Source organism: Gorilla gorilla, chromosome 3 (assembly GCF_029281585.2).
Source record: "Gorilla gorilla gorilla isolate KB3781 chromosome 3, NHGRI_mGorGor1-v2.1_pri, whole genome shotgun sequence".
NCBI classification, from domain to species: Eukaryota; Metazoa; Chordata; class Mammalia; order Primates; family Hominidae; genus Gorilla; species Gorilla gorilla.
In genome coordinates this window covers 44,323,192-44,340,988 of record NC_073227.2, presented here as the reverse complement: position 1 = coordinate 44,340,988, position 17,797 = coordinate 44,323,192, and the positions used below count along the sequence as shown (strand labels likewise).

General features: G+C 35.1%; 1 protein-coding gene across 1 annotated transcript in view; it reads right to left on the bottom strand.

Moving 5' to 3' along the window:
* DTHD1 (death domain containing 1) overlaps nucleotides 1-17,160 on the bottom strand; it is a 66,217-nt gene extending 49,057 nt beyond the window's left edge. Inside the window, exons 1-5 of the mRNA XM_031010338.3 lie at nucleotides 16,890-17,160; nucleotides 14,325-14,940; nucleotides 8,184-8,514; nucleotides 5,183-5,362; nucleotides 3,850-4,094 (exon numbers count right to left, since the gene is read on the bottom strand). Coding sequence (XP_030866198.3) covers nucleotides 3,850-4,094; nucleotides 5,183-5,362; nucleotides 8,184-8,514; nucleotides 14,325-14,940; nucleotides 16,890-17,160 — 1,643 coding nt within the window. The remainder of the gene's footprint in view (nucleotides 1-3,849; nucleotides 4,095-5,182; nucleotides 5,363-8,183; nucleotides 8,515-14,324; nucleotides 14,941-16,889) is intronic.
* Nucleotides 17,161-17,797: the final 637 nt, after the last annotated feature.

The window sequence follows — 17,797 nt, the reverse complement described above, 5'->3', positions numbered from 1 at the left end:
ACTTAATGTTAAAAACAATTGCATTGTGTAGGAAATGTCATTTTTCATGGGCAAAAGCCATTTTCCTGTCTAACTCTCTAAAATATTGATTGCATAGTAAGTAATAAGCTCCTATTTAATAAAGTATTGTTCCAATTTACTGCTATGAGAAATCTTTTCTGGCTCATAATTAAATGACTCTCATCCTTTCACTAGAAATCATTCAGACATAAAGGAATATAACACAATACAGACCTTTCTTTCTTAATATTCAGACTATGCTTTGGCCTCAAATGGTTTTTATCTTTTTCATTACATGGGGTATGGATTGCTTTTTGTGTTTCTGTTTCCATAGAAAATGTCCAGCTGGCTTTCATTCTTTGATTAAAGAATGTTAAATAAACAGTTGAGATGGAGTCTCATTTGCTTGTTTTATGCTCCACTAGATGGAAAAAAATGCACCTACTATGTCTGAGACTAATAACAACATAGCACATTGTAATGTATCAATTTAACATTGTCAAAAAGTGCAGATGAATTTGCAATACAATTTACATTTCCACGAGTTTGCTCATTAATTTATTTAATTTACCTAATGTTTTTAGCACTTACTATGTTGCAATTGTGCTAAGTCATGACATGTAAACGAGAATATATATTATTGCTACAGTAGAATGTGGGATGTGTACAAAGGATGGGGTTGGCACAAAAAAAAAGAGCACTCGATTCCTCCTAGAGAGCTTAGGATATCTGGACAGAAAAAGAAAGAGTTGAACTGGAACTTATAGAATGGGCAAGAGTATATCAGTTAAATGTGGCAGAAGAAAGATTTTCTAGAAGACAGATTATGTACAAAGGCAAAAAAAAAAATGGCTTATTCTAGCAACTTGGCCAATTTAACTGATGACAAATAGCCACTTTCCCACTCCACAGGAATTCTGGACAAAATGTCACATAAACACACACACACACACACGCACACACACACACACACACAATTATATGAACTCAAAAGCTGAAAAAGAAATCCCCCCTAGATCTGGACTCAAGGATCTAAAAAGCAAGAATTCTCTTTCTTCACTAGGGAACTCGAGGAATTGATTCTGTGGGTGCTCCTTCCCCTATCAGCCTCTTCTTTTCAACCCCAACCATGCACACGTGCCAGGGGCTTGAGGTACAGTTTAATATCTATTCCCAGACATACGATACAACCTCCAGCTGCACAGGGAGGGAGCTTGAACTAAGTCATGAAGCTGGAATCTCAGAAGGGCATCACTGGCCATGAGAGAGCCATAACACTCTCTGGTTATTTGGTTATTGGTAGCAATAACCAAAACCCTTCTGCTTGTTGGCTCAAGAAAACAGTCAAGAAGCACACACACAAAAAATTAATTGCTTTGGCTTGGGGGAAAAGGGAGAAGAAGAACTGATATTTATATCTGATCAAAAATTAAAATCAATACTTGGAAATGAATGTCTAAGGGCAAGAGCCATAGAACAGAATCAGTATGAAATTCTGCAAGATTACGCTGTACTCCTAGATAGATGATATGGTGTTATACATCATGTTAATAGATAGATGATAGAATAATCAATCTAAAAAAGCCCATAAAATAAGTATGCTTAAATAGTTAAAGGAATAAAGGAAGAAATACAGTTGGCCCTTGAACAACATAGATTTGAATTCTGTGGGTGTGCTTGTGCACAGATTTTCTTGCTCCTCCGCCACTCCTGAGACAGCAAGACCAACCCCTCCTCTTCCTCCTCCTCAGCCTACTCAACATGAGGATGACAGGGATAAAAACCTTTATGATTATCCACTTCCACTTAATGAATAGTAAATATATTTTCTCTTCCTTATGATTTTCTTAATAGCGTTTTCTTTTCTCTAGCTTATTTTATTATAAGAAGCAGTATATAGTACATATGCCTTACAAAATATGTGTTAATAGACTGTTTATATCATTGGTAAGGCTTTTCTCCTGGTCAACCGTAGGCTATAAGCAGTTCGGTTTTCGAGGAGTCAAAAGTTATACACACATTTTCAACTTCTTGGTGGTTGGCACCACTAATCCCCCTGCATTGCTCAAGGATCAACTATATAAAGCATAGTAAAACAGTGAAGCAGATTGGAAAAAGCACTAAGCTTTTAGGAATGTTAATTATAGTGAATAAAATGAACAATTTAAACAAATGATAATAAATTAATAATGTGTATAATAAACCTAAGGAAATTACCCAAGCACATCATATAAAGTATTTAAAAATATCAAAGGAAGATTATGAAATATGGACAATAATATAAATTATGTTTAACTCATTTATATTTATTGTCATAACAGATTATTTTACTTATATTATCTTGCTTACACTTGCTCTTAAAAGTAGACACATATCACCATGCTGATGTTTTGTTTGTCTGTTTTCTTTCCGTTATCTCTCTTTCATATAAATTTTTACTTTTGATTTATTTTGCTTTTATATTATTTATGCTCTATCAAATTTTAAAAATAAGAAAATACTTGCTTGTTCTCGATATCTTGAATCTTATTAAGTCAGCCTATTAATTTTATCTACTTATTTTGTAGATAAGAGCATGTGAGTAGTCCATTCTGAGAGCCCTTGTATTTAAAAACAAAACAAAACAAAAACAAAATGACTTGTTTGTAGGATGAAAACCCTGATTTCCTAATCTTGCCCTTTGAGAACTTGAGAACTTTGAAGATTTTGGTCCATTTATATTTCCTGATATTAGTGCTGCAAAGAATAAAACTGACACCAAACTGATTTCATTACTTTTTTACATAATCTGTTTCTGGTTAATGGATGCTTATGGAATTATGTTTTATTTAAACCTACATTTCAGTTTGCCATGTTATGTCTAAGTATGGGTCTTTTTTCATAAATATTTTCTACTAACCAATCAGCACTTTTAACTCAAGGCTTTAATCAACATCAAAAAATCAAATTCACCTAGGCCTTTGATTGTTTCTTTTTTTATGATTGCTTGGCCTCTTCTTCAATGGTACCTATAATTGTTAGTTTGCAGCACTTTGAAATGACTCCTTATCATATTTTGTTCCCTTTTCATCTCAGCTTGTTATCTTTGTGCCACATCCTTTTGTCCTTTCATCTTTGCTTCATCTATTCTGATGATTTTCTGCTAGTGTTTCTTGGCAATTATGTTTACTGGCTACAACTAAACTTATAAAATAGGTTTCTTTAATATTCTCCAGGTAACTGTAATTCTCATTATTCAAATGACTGTGAAATATCAGGATGATGCTCTCTCTCTCTTCCTTTGTATTTCTACAAGTTTTTTTTAATATATATTCTTTAGAAATCTTGGTATTGATTTGTTTTTCTTAAAACACCATGTAGGATTTTGGTTTTTTTCTTACCCTTGAATGAATGCTCATCCACCTTTTATAGTTTGGTAGCTATTTGAATCTCTTTCTTGAATCTAGAGACGAGATCCCTTTGCATAATATCTCATTCAATTGTCAGCATCTAGCCATTTTTACTGAGTGTAATTCCTCTGGACTAAGGTATGTCTTTCTCCTACCTGTGCTGACTAAATTTCCAGCGCTTTGAATAGATTGAAGGTTTCAAAATGCACCACCCCAGCATGCATTTCTGCTAGAGTTCTTATTGTCTCCATTTTTATCTTTATACTTGCAGGAATTTTGGGATCCATAACAGCTAAAATTATTACCTTTTGTGGATCCACAATATCTTCTTTCTAGATTAAAGATATTTCATAATATTTTAATACAGAATTTAAATACAAGACATTTGACTGCAAGTTTTAATCATCTAAGCTTCTTTGTTTGACATTAAGCCAGTTTACAATATTAGAAACTTACTCACCGGTTGAAATATGAAGGTGTAATCCTATTTATTGTGGCACTTGCTCTTCTTTTATGATCTGTCTCAGAACCAAGGTTGTTTTTATCAAGGTATGGAGAACAAGGTAAAAATAAAGTGACTGGCTTCTGAAAAGGATAAGTTGATGGGTGCTGAATGTGAATCAGAGGGCTTGTGGATTGGACTGAGTAGAAAGTATCTTGCTGTGCTTTTAAATGTGCCACCAGAGCTGGGTCAACTGGTTGGATCTAAACAAAAAATATATTTTTTCTTATATTTTAATAGAAAAGATGCAAACTATTGGTACATTTCTAATCCAGTTTTTTGAAAATTCTATGGAGCATAGTTTTATACATTTCTCTATACATTGTTAGCTGTAATCAACAATGCATTTTATAAAATATTTATAATATATAAAAGAACACAGTATTAGGGCCCTTTTTACAAAGTCCTTCTGAAATCTGGGTTCCCTGTCTTATGTTATAAATAACTAAGAAACAGACTTAATTGCAGGCAACAAAATGACCTAGAAAACAAAATAGATGTTTTATAATGATTTCTAATTAGAAATTGTTAGATCAAGTGATCTTTAGAAACTAGAAAAACATGACTTGTTTCTTTTCACATAAGAATGGTTAAAAATAAAAAATAACCAAGATGATTCCAACATTTCAAAGTGCGTGGAAAATATCTATAAATAAGATATTTATTATATGTTTTCTTCCTAATCATGCTTCTTCACTTCCACTTACATTAACAACTGGGAGAAATAGAGAGGAGAGCATGGGAGGGGAATAAGGGTAGACGAACAGGGAATATTATTTGAGGAAATAAGTCTTGTAAAATATACATTTACATGCCCTTTGCAAATAGTGTTTGCATATATTAAATCATTACTCCCAGAAAATGGCTGTTTCATAATTAAATATAACAAAATATTTATTATAATAAATATTTTAATTGATTGTCTTCTTTTTTGCCATCCTCACTGATCAAAATCTTTGAATTATATGTATGTTCCAAAGTCTGTTGTCAATTCTTTCATAGCCATGCAACATAAATTTTCCCAATAAATATCATAAAGAAAACAACACAACACAAAAGACTAACTGGGAAAATCTTTCGAATAAAGAGAAGATGTATTTTTAATGAGATTTAATATGCTCAAAATCATTACATTATTGCTGATATCACTATATATTAGGCCGTTACAACTACAAGAAAATAATCCATTTTTTGTTATATTAAATATTGGTACCTTCTTTGTTGTTTAGAACCATGCTTGATGACCCACAAAATCTATGAGCAGGAACTCACCTATTTTTAATATGTTTACCTTTAACTGCACCAGCACTGGAGAGGTAAAAACTCCTGGAGGGTAATTTAAGGATATTCGGGAATCCATGCTTGACTTAAGAGCGAGGCCTTTCTTTGTTACTGTGAACGACTCTTTCTTTAAACAAGACACAACAGAAAAGATACCCAATTTGTAAACTTTTACTGAAGCACAGGTCCCCTGTATAGAATAAAGAACATTAAAATAAGCTATAGCACTGATTTGAAAAATATTTGCTGTATAGACTCTATGGATTGTCAAAAAAAATCTATACACTCTTTATTTAATCACCTACAACTTAAAATGATTCCAATAACCTAAAATGGATGGTCATTTTATGAGTTTAAGTAGAAATAGATAAGAGTTTCTCAAATTTAGACTACACAATAAAAAACAGAAATAAACATACTTCTTATATTTAAATTAAATCTTCCCCCAAGATTGTGTGAATAATGGGCAATTATTTTCAGTGTTTTCACAAATATGATTGTTCCTAGAATTCTAGCCTCCATTAGCGAGAATCGATTTTAAATATTGACCTTTATCCAAACATTCAACACTGTTCTAGGGAATCCTAAGGACTGGAATTCCATTATTTGTGTAGTTTGCTCAAACACTGTAACACCTGTGCTGTCAGCAAATTCTTTCTTCTAATAGCTCACAGTATCTTAGGTTCCCCAAATAAAGTCATTTTCTCTTTGCCTCTCCTCTGTGCAGTGGGAGCAAATGACTAAGATATTTGTGTTTCTTTTTATACAATGACATTCAAATTTGTAATGCATATATACAGACACATACTCAAGGTTTTTTATTGCACAAAAGGGAACTGCGTACATAAATGAAAACAAAATGATCTTCTCCTATAATCACCAAAGCTTAAAATGAGGAGGCAGACTTAGAAGTAATTTGGTCTATTCATACTTCCCCCAACAGCAGCCGGGCTCTGCCCCAGCATGCGTGGATAATCATGCTCGCATACACGAAAAAACATTTCAGGGACAATCACAATGGAAAATAGTCTACCATTTGAACGCTGACTAAGGAAGATATTTCACAATATCGCTGAATGAATCTGTCTCTGGGAAAATTCAGGGCATGGTGAATATTGTTAACCGGCCAGAGGGAAAATTGTGAGAGGTGAAAAAGAAAGATCTTCTAGAAACCAACGGTGGTTGCTGTGCACTTCGATCATATTTGATAGATACTGAAAGGCCAAAAGGGTTTTTAAATAATTAGAATTTTAGAATGTCATACGATCCACATAAAAATTTGGAAGTAATCCAAAGTTTAAAATGTTTTTCTTACTATAAAGAGAAAAATTCATGCCTGTATTTGTTATGATAGACAATGATTCCCTCGCTCTCTCTCTCTTTCTCTTCCTCTCTCTCTCTCTTTTTTGCTTTAATTATCCATTTACTGAACATCTTCCAAACCCATTTTGTGACAAGTGGGCTACAAGCAGTTTTTGCTTGTATTGTGATAGTTACACAGACTGGCCAAAACTTAAGAGCCCCAATCAAGGGCAATGCTGACTAGACTATCATACCTATAAACTTCTGATACTAAATATAAAATGTATTAGTTGCAGGAATTGAAATAAGTAAATGTAATAGGCTTAGCTTTCATACTCAACTATAAAACCTTATTTGTAACCCAGAAAAAATCAAAATCACAAAATAAATATATAATAAATAATTCCATGTATATATGAATTTTTTTACATTTATTCCCTGCCTGTCTCATCAAACGACAACTTACATAAAGCTGAAAAAGATAAATATTTTAATTGCTTAAAAAGAAGTTCAGTGGCCCAAAGAAAAACTTTAAGTATTAGTCTCCATAAACTCCATACTAAATTTATTATTTTTATTTTTTTGAGACAGAGTTTCACTCTTATTGCCCAGGCTGGAGTGCAGGGGTGCGATCTCGGCTCACTGCACCCTCCGCTTTCCGGGTTCAAGCCATTCTCCTGCCTCAGCCTCCCCAGTAGCTGGGATTATAGACATGCACTACCAGGCCCGGCTAATTTTGTATTTTTAGTAGAGACGGGGTTTCTCCATGTTAGTCAGGCTGGTCTCGAACTCCCAACCTCAGGTGATTCGCCCACTTTGGCCTCCCAAAGTGCTGGGATTACAGGCCTAAGCCACCACGCCTGGCCTCCATACTAAATTTAATAGTTGTTATATTCTCTCTTCACAGCATATGAATTTGTGATCATACAGAGCCTCAGAGTTATTACAATAAAAATTTGACATGAAAATGATAATTTATTAACAACTAACATGTGTTTATAGGCTTCCGTCTCTCTTCATAAGTTTATTATCTATTTAATTCCTACAACCATACCAGGTAGACACTATTATCATGTTTATCTCTCAGATGAAGTAACTGAGTCACAGCAAGTTTACATAATTTTCCCAAGTTCACACAGCAAGAAAGTGTAAAAACCGTATTTCAAACCTAACCGGTCTTCTTCCACAGCCCACATCTTAACTACCACATATACTTTCTCCCATGTATAGACCAAATTTCATTTCTAGACTTACTAACAATCTCAAGGCATACACAAACACATACACAAATTTTTAAATTTTTTATCTATTTTCCCAACCCATGAATAATAAAAATTAAAGCTACTATCATCTGGAGATTCTAACATTCTTAAATTTAGACAAGGGTCCATCATATTAGAAATGTTGGTCTGAAGTTAGTCTAAAGCACAAAAGTAATTAAGCCATGATTTTGGTTTTGTTTCCTAGGTGAAAAAAATAACATTTGGTAGGTGTTCAACCCAAGCTCTCCATTCCTAACTTTGGCTAATCATTTCCATCCTTTGATCTTTATGGATGGCAGTAAACTGTGAACGCACTGGCACAAATTCAAAAGTCCTTCCATTTATTACTAGTGGAGCAATTATATCTACACTACAATCTATTAGTCTGAGTGATATTTATAAGAGGAGCCAAACAGGAAATGTAGATATAGCCAAGAATTTACTAACCTTATAACCTCCCTTCATTCCTTCTAGTGAATTTGGGTTTAGGTAACTTGATTGAAGGTTTATGTCACACACTTTCACCATGATATCTCTGTAATTTCCTCTGTAACGTGCAGTAAATGGAATTGCAATGCCTATTGGAAATGGAACTCTCTTTTCCTTATCTGAGCATTCAATAGTTATGACGTTGCTAACTAACTCTTCATTATCACCCACTATTAAAGAACTCATGTGATTTATTATCCGGCATTCTAGTTGTTGTAGAACATATGATGGTGCTGTAATATAACAAGACACTTGGGGGCCAGTATCATCACTCAGCACATCAAGGTACCTGGAGGGGGAAAAAGAATGTCATTTTTCCAATTATTTGATTTACGTACTTTACAGCTAAATGCAGAAAAGCACAGACTCTAGATCTACATTGTCTTGGTGTGAATTCCAGTTCTGATCAACTCTTGTGACCTTAGGCAAGATCCTCAGCCTCTCTGTGCCTCAGTTTCCTCAATGGTAAAATGGTGATAACATAATACCTATCTCACGGGAGTATGAATTGAATTAAATGAACCATTGCATGTTAAGTAATTAGAGCTATGTCTGGTACACCATAGTTGTTATATATATTAGCTATAATTACTTTTGTTACTACTGTTATTTAAGCAATTGATTATTCCACAATAAGAAGCTGAAGATTGCTGAAGTTTCTTGGTAAAATCAGTACTAATACTTGAATAATTTCCTCAATTGTGAGGAGAGGGAGTAAACATATATGAAGTATTAGAATTGTCTAAACACACTAGATCAAATGATGATGATGATTATATATTTTTAGAAAAGCTGAGAAAGATACAAAAGAACTGTAAATTTATCAATAATCATAGTAATTAGGCAAAGATTACTTATAATCCCCAAAAAAATCAATCCAAAATTTTATTTTGATCGTTCATTTTACTCTTTTTTAACCATCAAATTTGCCAAGGATTATAGAGTCATAGATTTGAATTCAGATTTGAGATCAGTCACTGTTTACTTGACCTTACACATTAATAATTAATATTAAAATAGTTAATATTTTGCTGCTTTCTATTAAGTAGTATTTAGGTTACACACTATTCTCACAACTATTGTATTAGGTAGGTGCTACTAACATAATTATTTTACAGATCAAAACACTGAGGCTCAGAAAATTTGACTTTCTTTTAAAGATCCCACAGATGGTAAGTTTTAGACCAGATAATTGGCTCCATCTATCTTTAATGTGAAAGTCCAAACTCTTGAATATAATATCATAATTTCTCAAATCATTCAAAAGTGCTGGTTACTTTATTCATTACAAATTGAAACTAATATCTAATTCATAACAGTGTGAAGACTGAATGCGATAAAACATTTAAACTTACAATAATGTGTCGGCCTAAGATGTATGCTCAATAAATTCTGATTTTCTACATTAAAATTACCAACTTGAGTTCCTCTTTTTTTTACTACTTCTCATTTATACCAGTGAAATGATTGAAATACTGGAAATGTTGAAGAGAAATAAGAGGATTTATATATAACATAGCATTAATGTCCAGCTCTAAAATAATCAGATTTTAGACATTTTTCAATTACTTGTAAATAGAATTTTAAAGTACAATTTAACATAGAAATCCAAAAAATATGTAGAAATTGCAGAGAGGGTCATTGATGTATGTTTACAATTCTAAACTCATAGTTAGAAGGAATAGAAAGTGACTCAGCACATTGTTCTGCTTGAGTATTCTTTGGTGATGGTGATAAAAGTAATTCAGAAAATGAGAAACACTGTTTAATAGAGGATACAGTGACCCAGCATTGTATAACTTTAGGAATGACTCTCCTCTGTGCCTTGGAAACCATCTGAATACACTTTTCTTCCAGGAGTTATGTTTCTCAACTGACAGATGAAGTAGAACAAGGTGACTTTTAAATGGTTCCATTCTCTTTAGCCCTAGTCAAATAGATTTAGGCTAGACACTAAAATACAGTTATGTGGCATGGCACTGGTATACAAATAGACACATAGACCAGTGGAACAGAATAGAGGACCCTGAAATAAAGCCAAATACTTACAGCCAACTGATCTTCAGCAAAGCTTACAAAAATATAAACTGAGGAAAGGACACCCTATTCAACAAATGGTGCTGGGATAATTGGCAAGCCACATGTGGAAGAATGAAACTGCATCCTCGTTTCTCACCTTATACAAAAATCAACTCAAGATGTATCAAGGCCTGAAACCATAAAATCAGATCTGAAACCATAAAAAGTTCTAGAAGATAACATCAGAGACCCAGCACAGTGGCTCACGCCTGTAATCTCAGCACTTTGGGAGACCGAAGCGGAAGGATCACCTGAGGTCAGGAATTCAAGACCAGCCTGAACAATGTGGTGAAATCCCGTCTCTACTAAAGACGTAAAAATTAGCTGGCATGCTGGTGGGCGCCTGTAGTCCCAGTTACTTAGGAGACTGAAACAGGAGAATTGCTTGCACCTGGGAGGTGGAGGTTGCAGTGAGCTGAGATCGTGCCACTGCACTCCAGCCTGGGCGAAAGAGCAAGACTCCATCTCAAAACAAAATAAAATAAATTAAAAAAGATGACATCAGAGAAACCTTTCTAGACATAGGCTTAAGCAAAGACTTCATGACCAAGAACCCAAAAGCAAATGCAACAAAAACAAAAATATATAGAACTTAACTAGACTAAAAAGCTTCTACACAGCAACATAAACAATCAGCAGAGTAAACAGACAACCAACAGAGTGGGAGAAAATCTTCTCAATCTATATATCCGACAAAGGACTAATATCCAGAATCTACAAGAAACTCAAACAAATCCAGAAGAAAAAACAAACAATCCCATCAAAAAGTGAACTAAGGACATGTATAAACAATTATCAAAAGAAGATATGCAAATGGTCAACAAACATATGAAAAAATACTCAACATCACTAATGATCAGGGAAATGCAAATCAAAATCACTATGCAATACCACCTTACTCCTGCAAGAAAGGCCATCATCAAAAAACAAACAAACAAAAAAGATGTTGGTGTGGATGTGATGAAAAGAGAACACTTTTACACTGTGTGTGGGAATGTAAACTAGTAAAACCATTATGGAAAACAGTGTGGAGAATCCTTAAAGAACTAAAAGTAGAAGTACCATTCAATCCAGCGATCCCACTACTGGGTATCTACTCAGAGGAAAAGAAGTCATTATGTGAAAAAGATACATGGATACTCATGTTTATAGCAGCACAATTCACAATTGCAAAAATATGGAACCAGCCCAAATGCCCATCAATCAAGTGGATAAAGAAATTGTTACATATACATATATATATCATGCCCTGGAATACTATTCAGCCATAAAGAGGAATGAAATAATGGCATTCACAGCAACCTGGATGGAATTGGAGAACATTACTCTAACTGAAGTTACTCAGGAATGGAAAAACAAACATTTTATTTTCTCACTTATAAGTGGGAGCTGAGCTCTGAGGATGCAAAGGCATAAAAATGATACAATAGACTTTGGGGACTCTGGGGAAAGGGTGGGAGGGAGGTGAGGGATAAAAGACTACACATTGGGTACAGTGTACACTGCTCAGGTGATGGGTGCACCAAAATCTCAGAAATCACCACTAAAGAACTTATTCATGTAACCAAACACCACCTGTTCCCCTAAAACCTATTGAAATAAAAAAAAAGAAAATTTTTAAATTAAAACTTTTAAAAATAAAATACAGGTATATAGAACATAAAGACATACCAGTCAAAAATGGACTGCACATATAATGGTTGTCCTAAAAATTATAATACTGTATTATTGCTGTACCATTTCTATGTTTAGATATGTTTAAATACACAAATACTTACCATTGTGTTATAGCTGCCTAAAGTATTCCGTATGGTAACATACTTTACAGGTCTGTGGCCTGGGAGCAATACCATATAGACTAAGCGTGCAGTAGGCTATACCATCTAGATTTGTGTATGCACATTCTGCAGTGTTTGCACAATTGACAAAATCACCCAACCATCCATTTCTGTGAACATGTCCCCATCATTAAGTAACCGATGACTGTAATCACATTGGTTTATTCTAGCCTTATTTTCCGTTTTTGTATACACCAGGACAGCTAGGAAGAGATAGGTTGCTTTCAGAAAGCTATACGGGGGAATTGACAACACATTCTGAGTGAGGTTTTGTTTATCACACACATCTTTTATGTGGCATGATAGCTTCCTAGGCCGAGGGATTGCAATGAGTACTCAACTTCTGAAATATATAAGCCAAGCACAATTGGTTTGGGTGCTGCAAAGAGGAAGTCACTAACCAGGAAACACCTAAAGGAGGTGTTAGAGGGAGGAGTTCAGGCAATGACTCATTAACCGATGCTTTGAGTCATTTCTGAATGTGAGAATATGGAGCTTCAATGTTTTTCTCAAGTGAAACAGGTAACCACATATAGACTACTTTAGCAGTTGTTTTGTTGGAGCAGTAATTCTTACAAATCATGTAGATCTATCATGCACTGAATATCCTCAACCATAGAATTCATCAGACTCTGACCTGTAGAAACATTAAGGCCAAATTAGAACCACCTCTTCATTTTATGGGCGAGATAACTAAGGTCAAGGTGAGCAAAATGACTTGCCTAAGATCATAGTCCTCAAAATGGTATCATACACCTGAAAGAGCATCAGCACATCACAGCAGAGATGGGGGTAATGGAACAATGGTAGTGAGTGACAGGTGAAGAAAGTGAGAGTTTTTGGAGCTAAAATAAATGAATAGACTAACATTTACCTGGTGTGAATATCTGAAAAAGTGGCCTGGTGTTAGGTCGTTTAAGTGATTTTCTCATTTGACCTTACCAAATAATCCCAGGATGTATATATTATTTCTACAAACAAGTAAATTAGGCTGAGAAATGAAGCAAGTTGCCCAGGGTCACAGAATTAGTATGTAATAAAACAGAAAGTGAAATTTAAGTTTGTCTGATTCCCAAAACAAAAAAATTTTTTTCACTTCTAAGCGTGTTATGTTTGTCTGGGAAAATATGGTCTGTGAATATCTTATTTTATACGGACAAATAGGGCCTTATTACCTCTTTGCACAGGAAAGAAAATTTATAAAATAGATTGGTTTTTCTCACTTTTTTGAAGTCATGGTCTCCTAGAGAATCTGATGACAGTTCTAGACCATATCCAAGGAAATGAAATAGGTCTGAACATACACATTCAATTTTAAGTACCTCCCAAAGCTCATCCATAAAATCCCTAGAGTTCTACAGACACAGGTTTAAAACTCATAATGATTTTCTTGAGAATATAAATAAAGTGAATCTGAGGCTAAAACATTCTCTCCAAATCTTCTAACACCCTACAGTCTTCTAGTTTTTCTTATTATAATTGAAATCGTAGTAATTTGCAAAGTGTTCATGATCTGGACAATTGCTCATTTTAACTACTTTCGTATCTACTCAATTCCTTCCTCTTTAAAAAAACGTAATGTGTTTGTTTCTTAAAGCTATAAGAAATAAACAATATTAATAATAGTGGCCATATAAATTTTTATAGGAGTGATTTAAGCTGAATTACTGATTTACAATGTCTTTGGGAGGTATGAAATGGAAATTTTATTCATGTATAAATACTATGCATGTTGTTATAGTCTAACTGTTTGTGTCTCCTCAAAATTCATGCATTGAAATCCTGGCCCCCAAGGTGATGGTATTAGGAGGTGGGTCCTTTTGGGATATGATTAGGTCATGAGGGTGGAGCCCTCATAAATGAGATTAATGTCTTTATAAAGCAGGCCCAAGGGAGCTTGTTCACTTTTTCCACCATGTGAGGACATAGCAAGAAGGCACCTTCTATGAACCAGAAAGCCCTCACCAGACACCAAATCTGCTAGCACCTTGATTTTGGATTTCCAAGCCTCCAGAACTGTGAGAGATAAATATCTGTTGTTTAAAAGCTACTCACTTTATGATGTTTTGTTGTAGCAGCCTGAATGAACTGAGACATACTATAGAAACTATAGTTGTACTAACTATAGAAACACACATATAAGTAGGCATACTCAAGCACTTCCCACATTGCATTTACTTACTCCTTTTCCATTATGTTATTCTTGTGCTTTATATTCTCTGAGTCATTGGGAAGAGTACTATTTATATATTTCTTGGAGATATCACATATTATTGAGGATGTGGTCATCTCTTCTCTTGGGCTTTCTGAAGTCTCTTGAATTTCTCTCTCTGTTGTCTGAATTATGCCATGAGTCTCTTCCCTGTTGCCATTTATGTTCTCAACAGTCATGTGTTCTATTTGTTTATCATCTTCATTTTCTGCATTATCTGGGAACATTTTGTTCTGTGACTCTTCTTGCCCCAGTACACGTCCATTCAGTGATGTATTGTTTTCTTTTTCCACTAATGCTGAACTCATATGTGATTTATTTTTTTCTAACTGGACCTGGTTTGTGTAATGACTTTCCTCTCCATTTGTGGGAGAAACAGTAGCTGTTTCTATGACATTTAGTTCCCCTCTTGCAGCAATGTCTGCTGCTTTGGTATCTTGAATGGAGGACATTGTCTGCTGTGGAGTACATTCATCATGCATGCCGCATAAATTACAAATCTCCTTTTCTTCTTTCTTTAGAAGTGCAGCAGTGCTCCCCAAATGTTCAGTTATTTTTATGAGGCAGTCTATGAAAGTAATGATTTCTACACACACATACATAGACACACAAAGAATAAATACAAAACTAAACCAAATTATGTTTCTGCACTGACATCTAATGAAACATGGCAAGATAATTTTAGAAACCTACAAAGACCTTTACTGTGCATTTAAGCCAAACTCCTGAAGGAGAAGTAATTGTATAACTGTCACTCTTTTAACAATTGTAGGATTGACAACAAACCATTTTTAACATGGTAGCAAAGAATAAATCTAATCCCTCTTGCTTATGAAGATACTTCGAATATTTAAAGACAGATGTCATAACCTCTTGCTCCCCCAATAGGAACTGAAGTCAACATCTCCCTCAATTGTTTTTCATTTGGTATGATTTTGAGAACTCTTCTTTTACCACTGGATGTACAATAGTTTATCAATGATCCATTTAAAATGCTGGGCTGAAAATTAGGCGAACACTCCAGATGAGGCTTGGGTGGCAGAAACACCATACCTCCATTATTTCTGCCAATGTAGATGCTTTGTTTTGGAGCCTAGTTTACTGCTATAAGAATTGGATTAGGTTTATACTATTCCTCCTGATGAATTTGTGAGCATTGGAAATTTTCAAATTAGTCCTTCAGAGAATAGCTCTGACCATACCAATTCTCTGATTGGGACCTGAAGTGGCTACTCAAAGCCTACTAACTCAGGTCAACCTTCTTCACTCTGAAGTAAACTCTCAGCATGATCAAATCTTATATAATCTCTCACTCCGTCATCATTCTTCCCACTCTCCTATTTGTTCATCCTGCTTCTCCTCACTACTGAGGTCACCTGATGACTTCTTGCAGGCTTAGTACCTCTCTAGTCTTTAGAATTCAGTTCTGAACTAAAGAATATGTAATTTAAGGCCCCATAGCTTAGTGTTTTTAAAGCCATCACCAAATCATCCCTTCACGAATCAGGGCTTTTCTCTGGGATCCAGTTCTGACAACTTGTTGTGTTTTGTTTTGTTTTGTTTTTGTCTTATACCTGAGAACTTGTCTTTATTTTTAACTCCTATTCTGGTAACCAAGTCCTTGTTTTTTTCTGAATATATATTTGCTTGTTATATTGCCAAAGACCATGTTCCACTCCCTCCAGAGGCTAAAGGTCTCATTGTGGGCTGCAGCTGATGGCTTCTCAGTCATGCTGCCTTTAGACAGATTTCCCTGATGCCCACTATTTGCCCTTTAGGTTGAATTTCTTAACGTCATCTACCCTGGATTCCCTCATAGATGGAACCTGCCCACTTATCTTGATACTGTATTATTTAGAGTTGAATTTCATGATGCCACCTATATGCTTATCTGGAGTAACTGTTGTTATCTAGGATTATATTCATCAGATTCCACATTCTTCCTGCCTTACTGTACTTTTCCACATCCAAAACTGGACCTATTCCCAAGAATCCCTCTCCAGCCCCAGTGCGTGGGGATCCAATTCCCTATCCCAACCCACTCCAGTCTTCCCAGTAATTTTGCAATCAATAAGGCTAAGCTCAAATGACCCTAGAGATAGAATACTATATTCTGATATAAAAAACAAACTACTAGCTCTGCCTCAGTGGCCTGTATTTTCCTGTCTCTAAGTCTTGGATCCTACTAAAATTACCGACTCTCTATTTCCTGCTGCATAAATGCAATTCACTCTTTAAGCTTCAGCTTAAATACTACATTTTTCTAGCAAACTTCTCAATTCCCCACCCTACAGATGGGATTTAAATTGCTTCTGAAGTCCAAAAGCACTTCATTCATGTGTTTCTAATGGGACTGGCCCCAATGTCCCTGGCATTATTGTGCATTTGTCTCGACTTATTTCTCCTTTGAAATTGTTAGTCTCTTGTGGACAGAAACTCTATCTTAGCCTATCTGGTATACTCATAGCTCCTCTCAGATCTTGCCCTAATCAATATTTCTTAGAGAAAGAATAAACTAAAAAAAAGAATACTTGCCTTTTCTCGAGACACATTTATTCTCTTTGTCAAGCAGCACATGCAGCTGCTGGCAGGTGGAGCGCAGGGTGCCTGAGGTGTGCTCCAGCAGCTGGTGAAGGGCACTGCTGAGTTCCTGACCCAGAAAGACCACAGTGGCCATCCAAGTGGCCCCACCAGCCCCCTCACAAAGGTCATCACCCAAGAGTGCCTGCTTTAGCATCTGGTTTTGTCTCCAAATCTGCTTCAATATTTGGCCCAGTTTACCTGAGCCCATGTATTCCGTATCCATTTTATGATCCAAAAATGGTATTTTCTCTCCTGCCAGCAAAGCCTAAAGGTTTTGCAAATTCAAACTTGGTGATGGTTATTTCTCCTAAACTCTAGGAGATGATCCAAGTCAGCTAGCCCAGCACTTTCTCACAACATAGTGGTGATTCAGTTTGGTGTTGACTAGTGAAAAGTTACTAGGTGACCGAAGAAGGGGAGTTCCTGTGCCATGGGTGCTACTGTGTACAGAATACATTAATCACTGGGGTAGAGCTGACTCACATGATCCAAATCTCTGTGTAAGTTTTACAAATTCAATATACTGTGGAAGTACCAAATACTTTTCAAGTTTTGAGGCAACAAAATATGGATTCCAGGTAGGGTAAGAAGTTTATTAATCAAAGGTAAACTGTGTGAACAATATTGCTGGCAGGATTCCTGTAAACTTAAAAATATTTATGAATGAAATACTGTGATGTCTGATTTTGCTTCTAAATAATCAGGGAGCATAGGGGTGGGTAGAGGTATAAAATTTGCTGTAAGAATTAATAAATGTTGAAGCTGGATATGTTTACACATGGGGTCTTGACAATTCACTCTAATTAATGTGTATATGTATAGTATTTTTATAACCAAGAGTTTAAAAAGATTCCTCTACT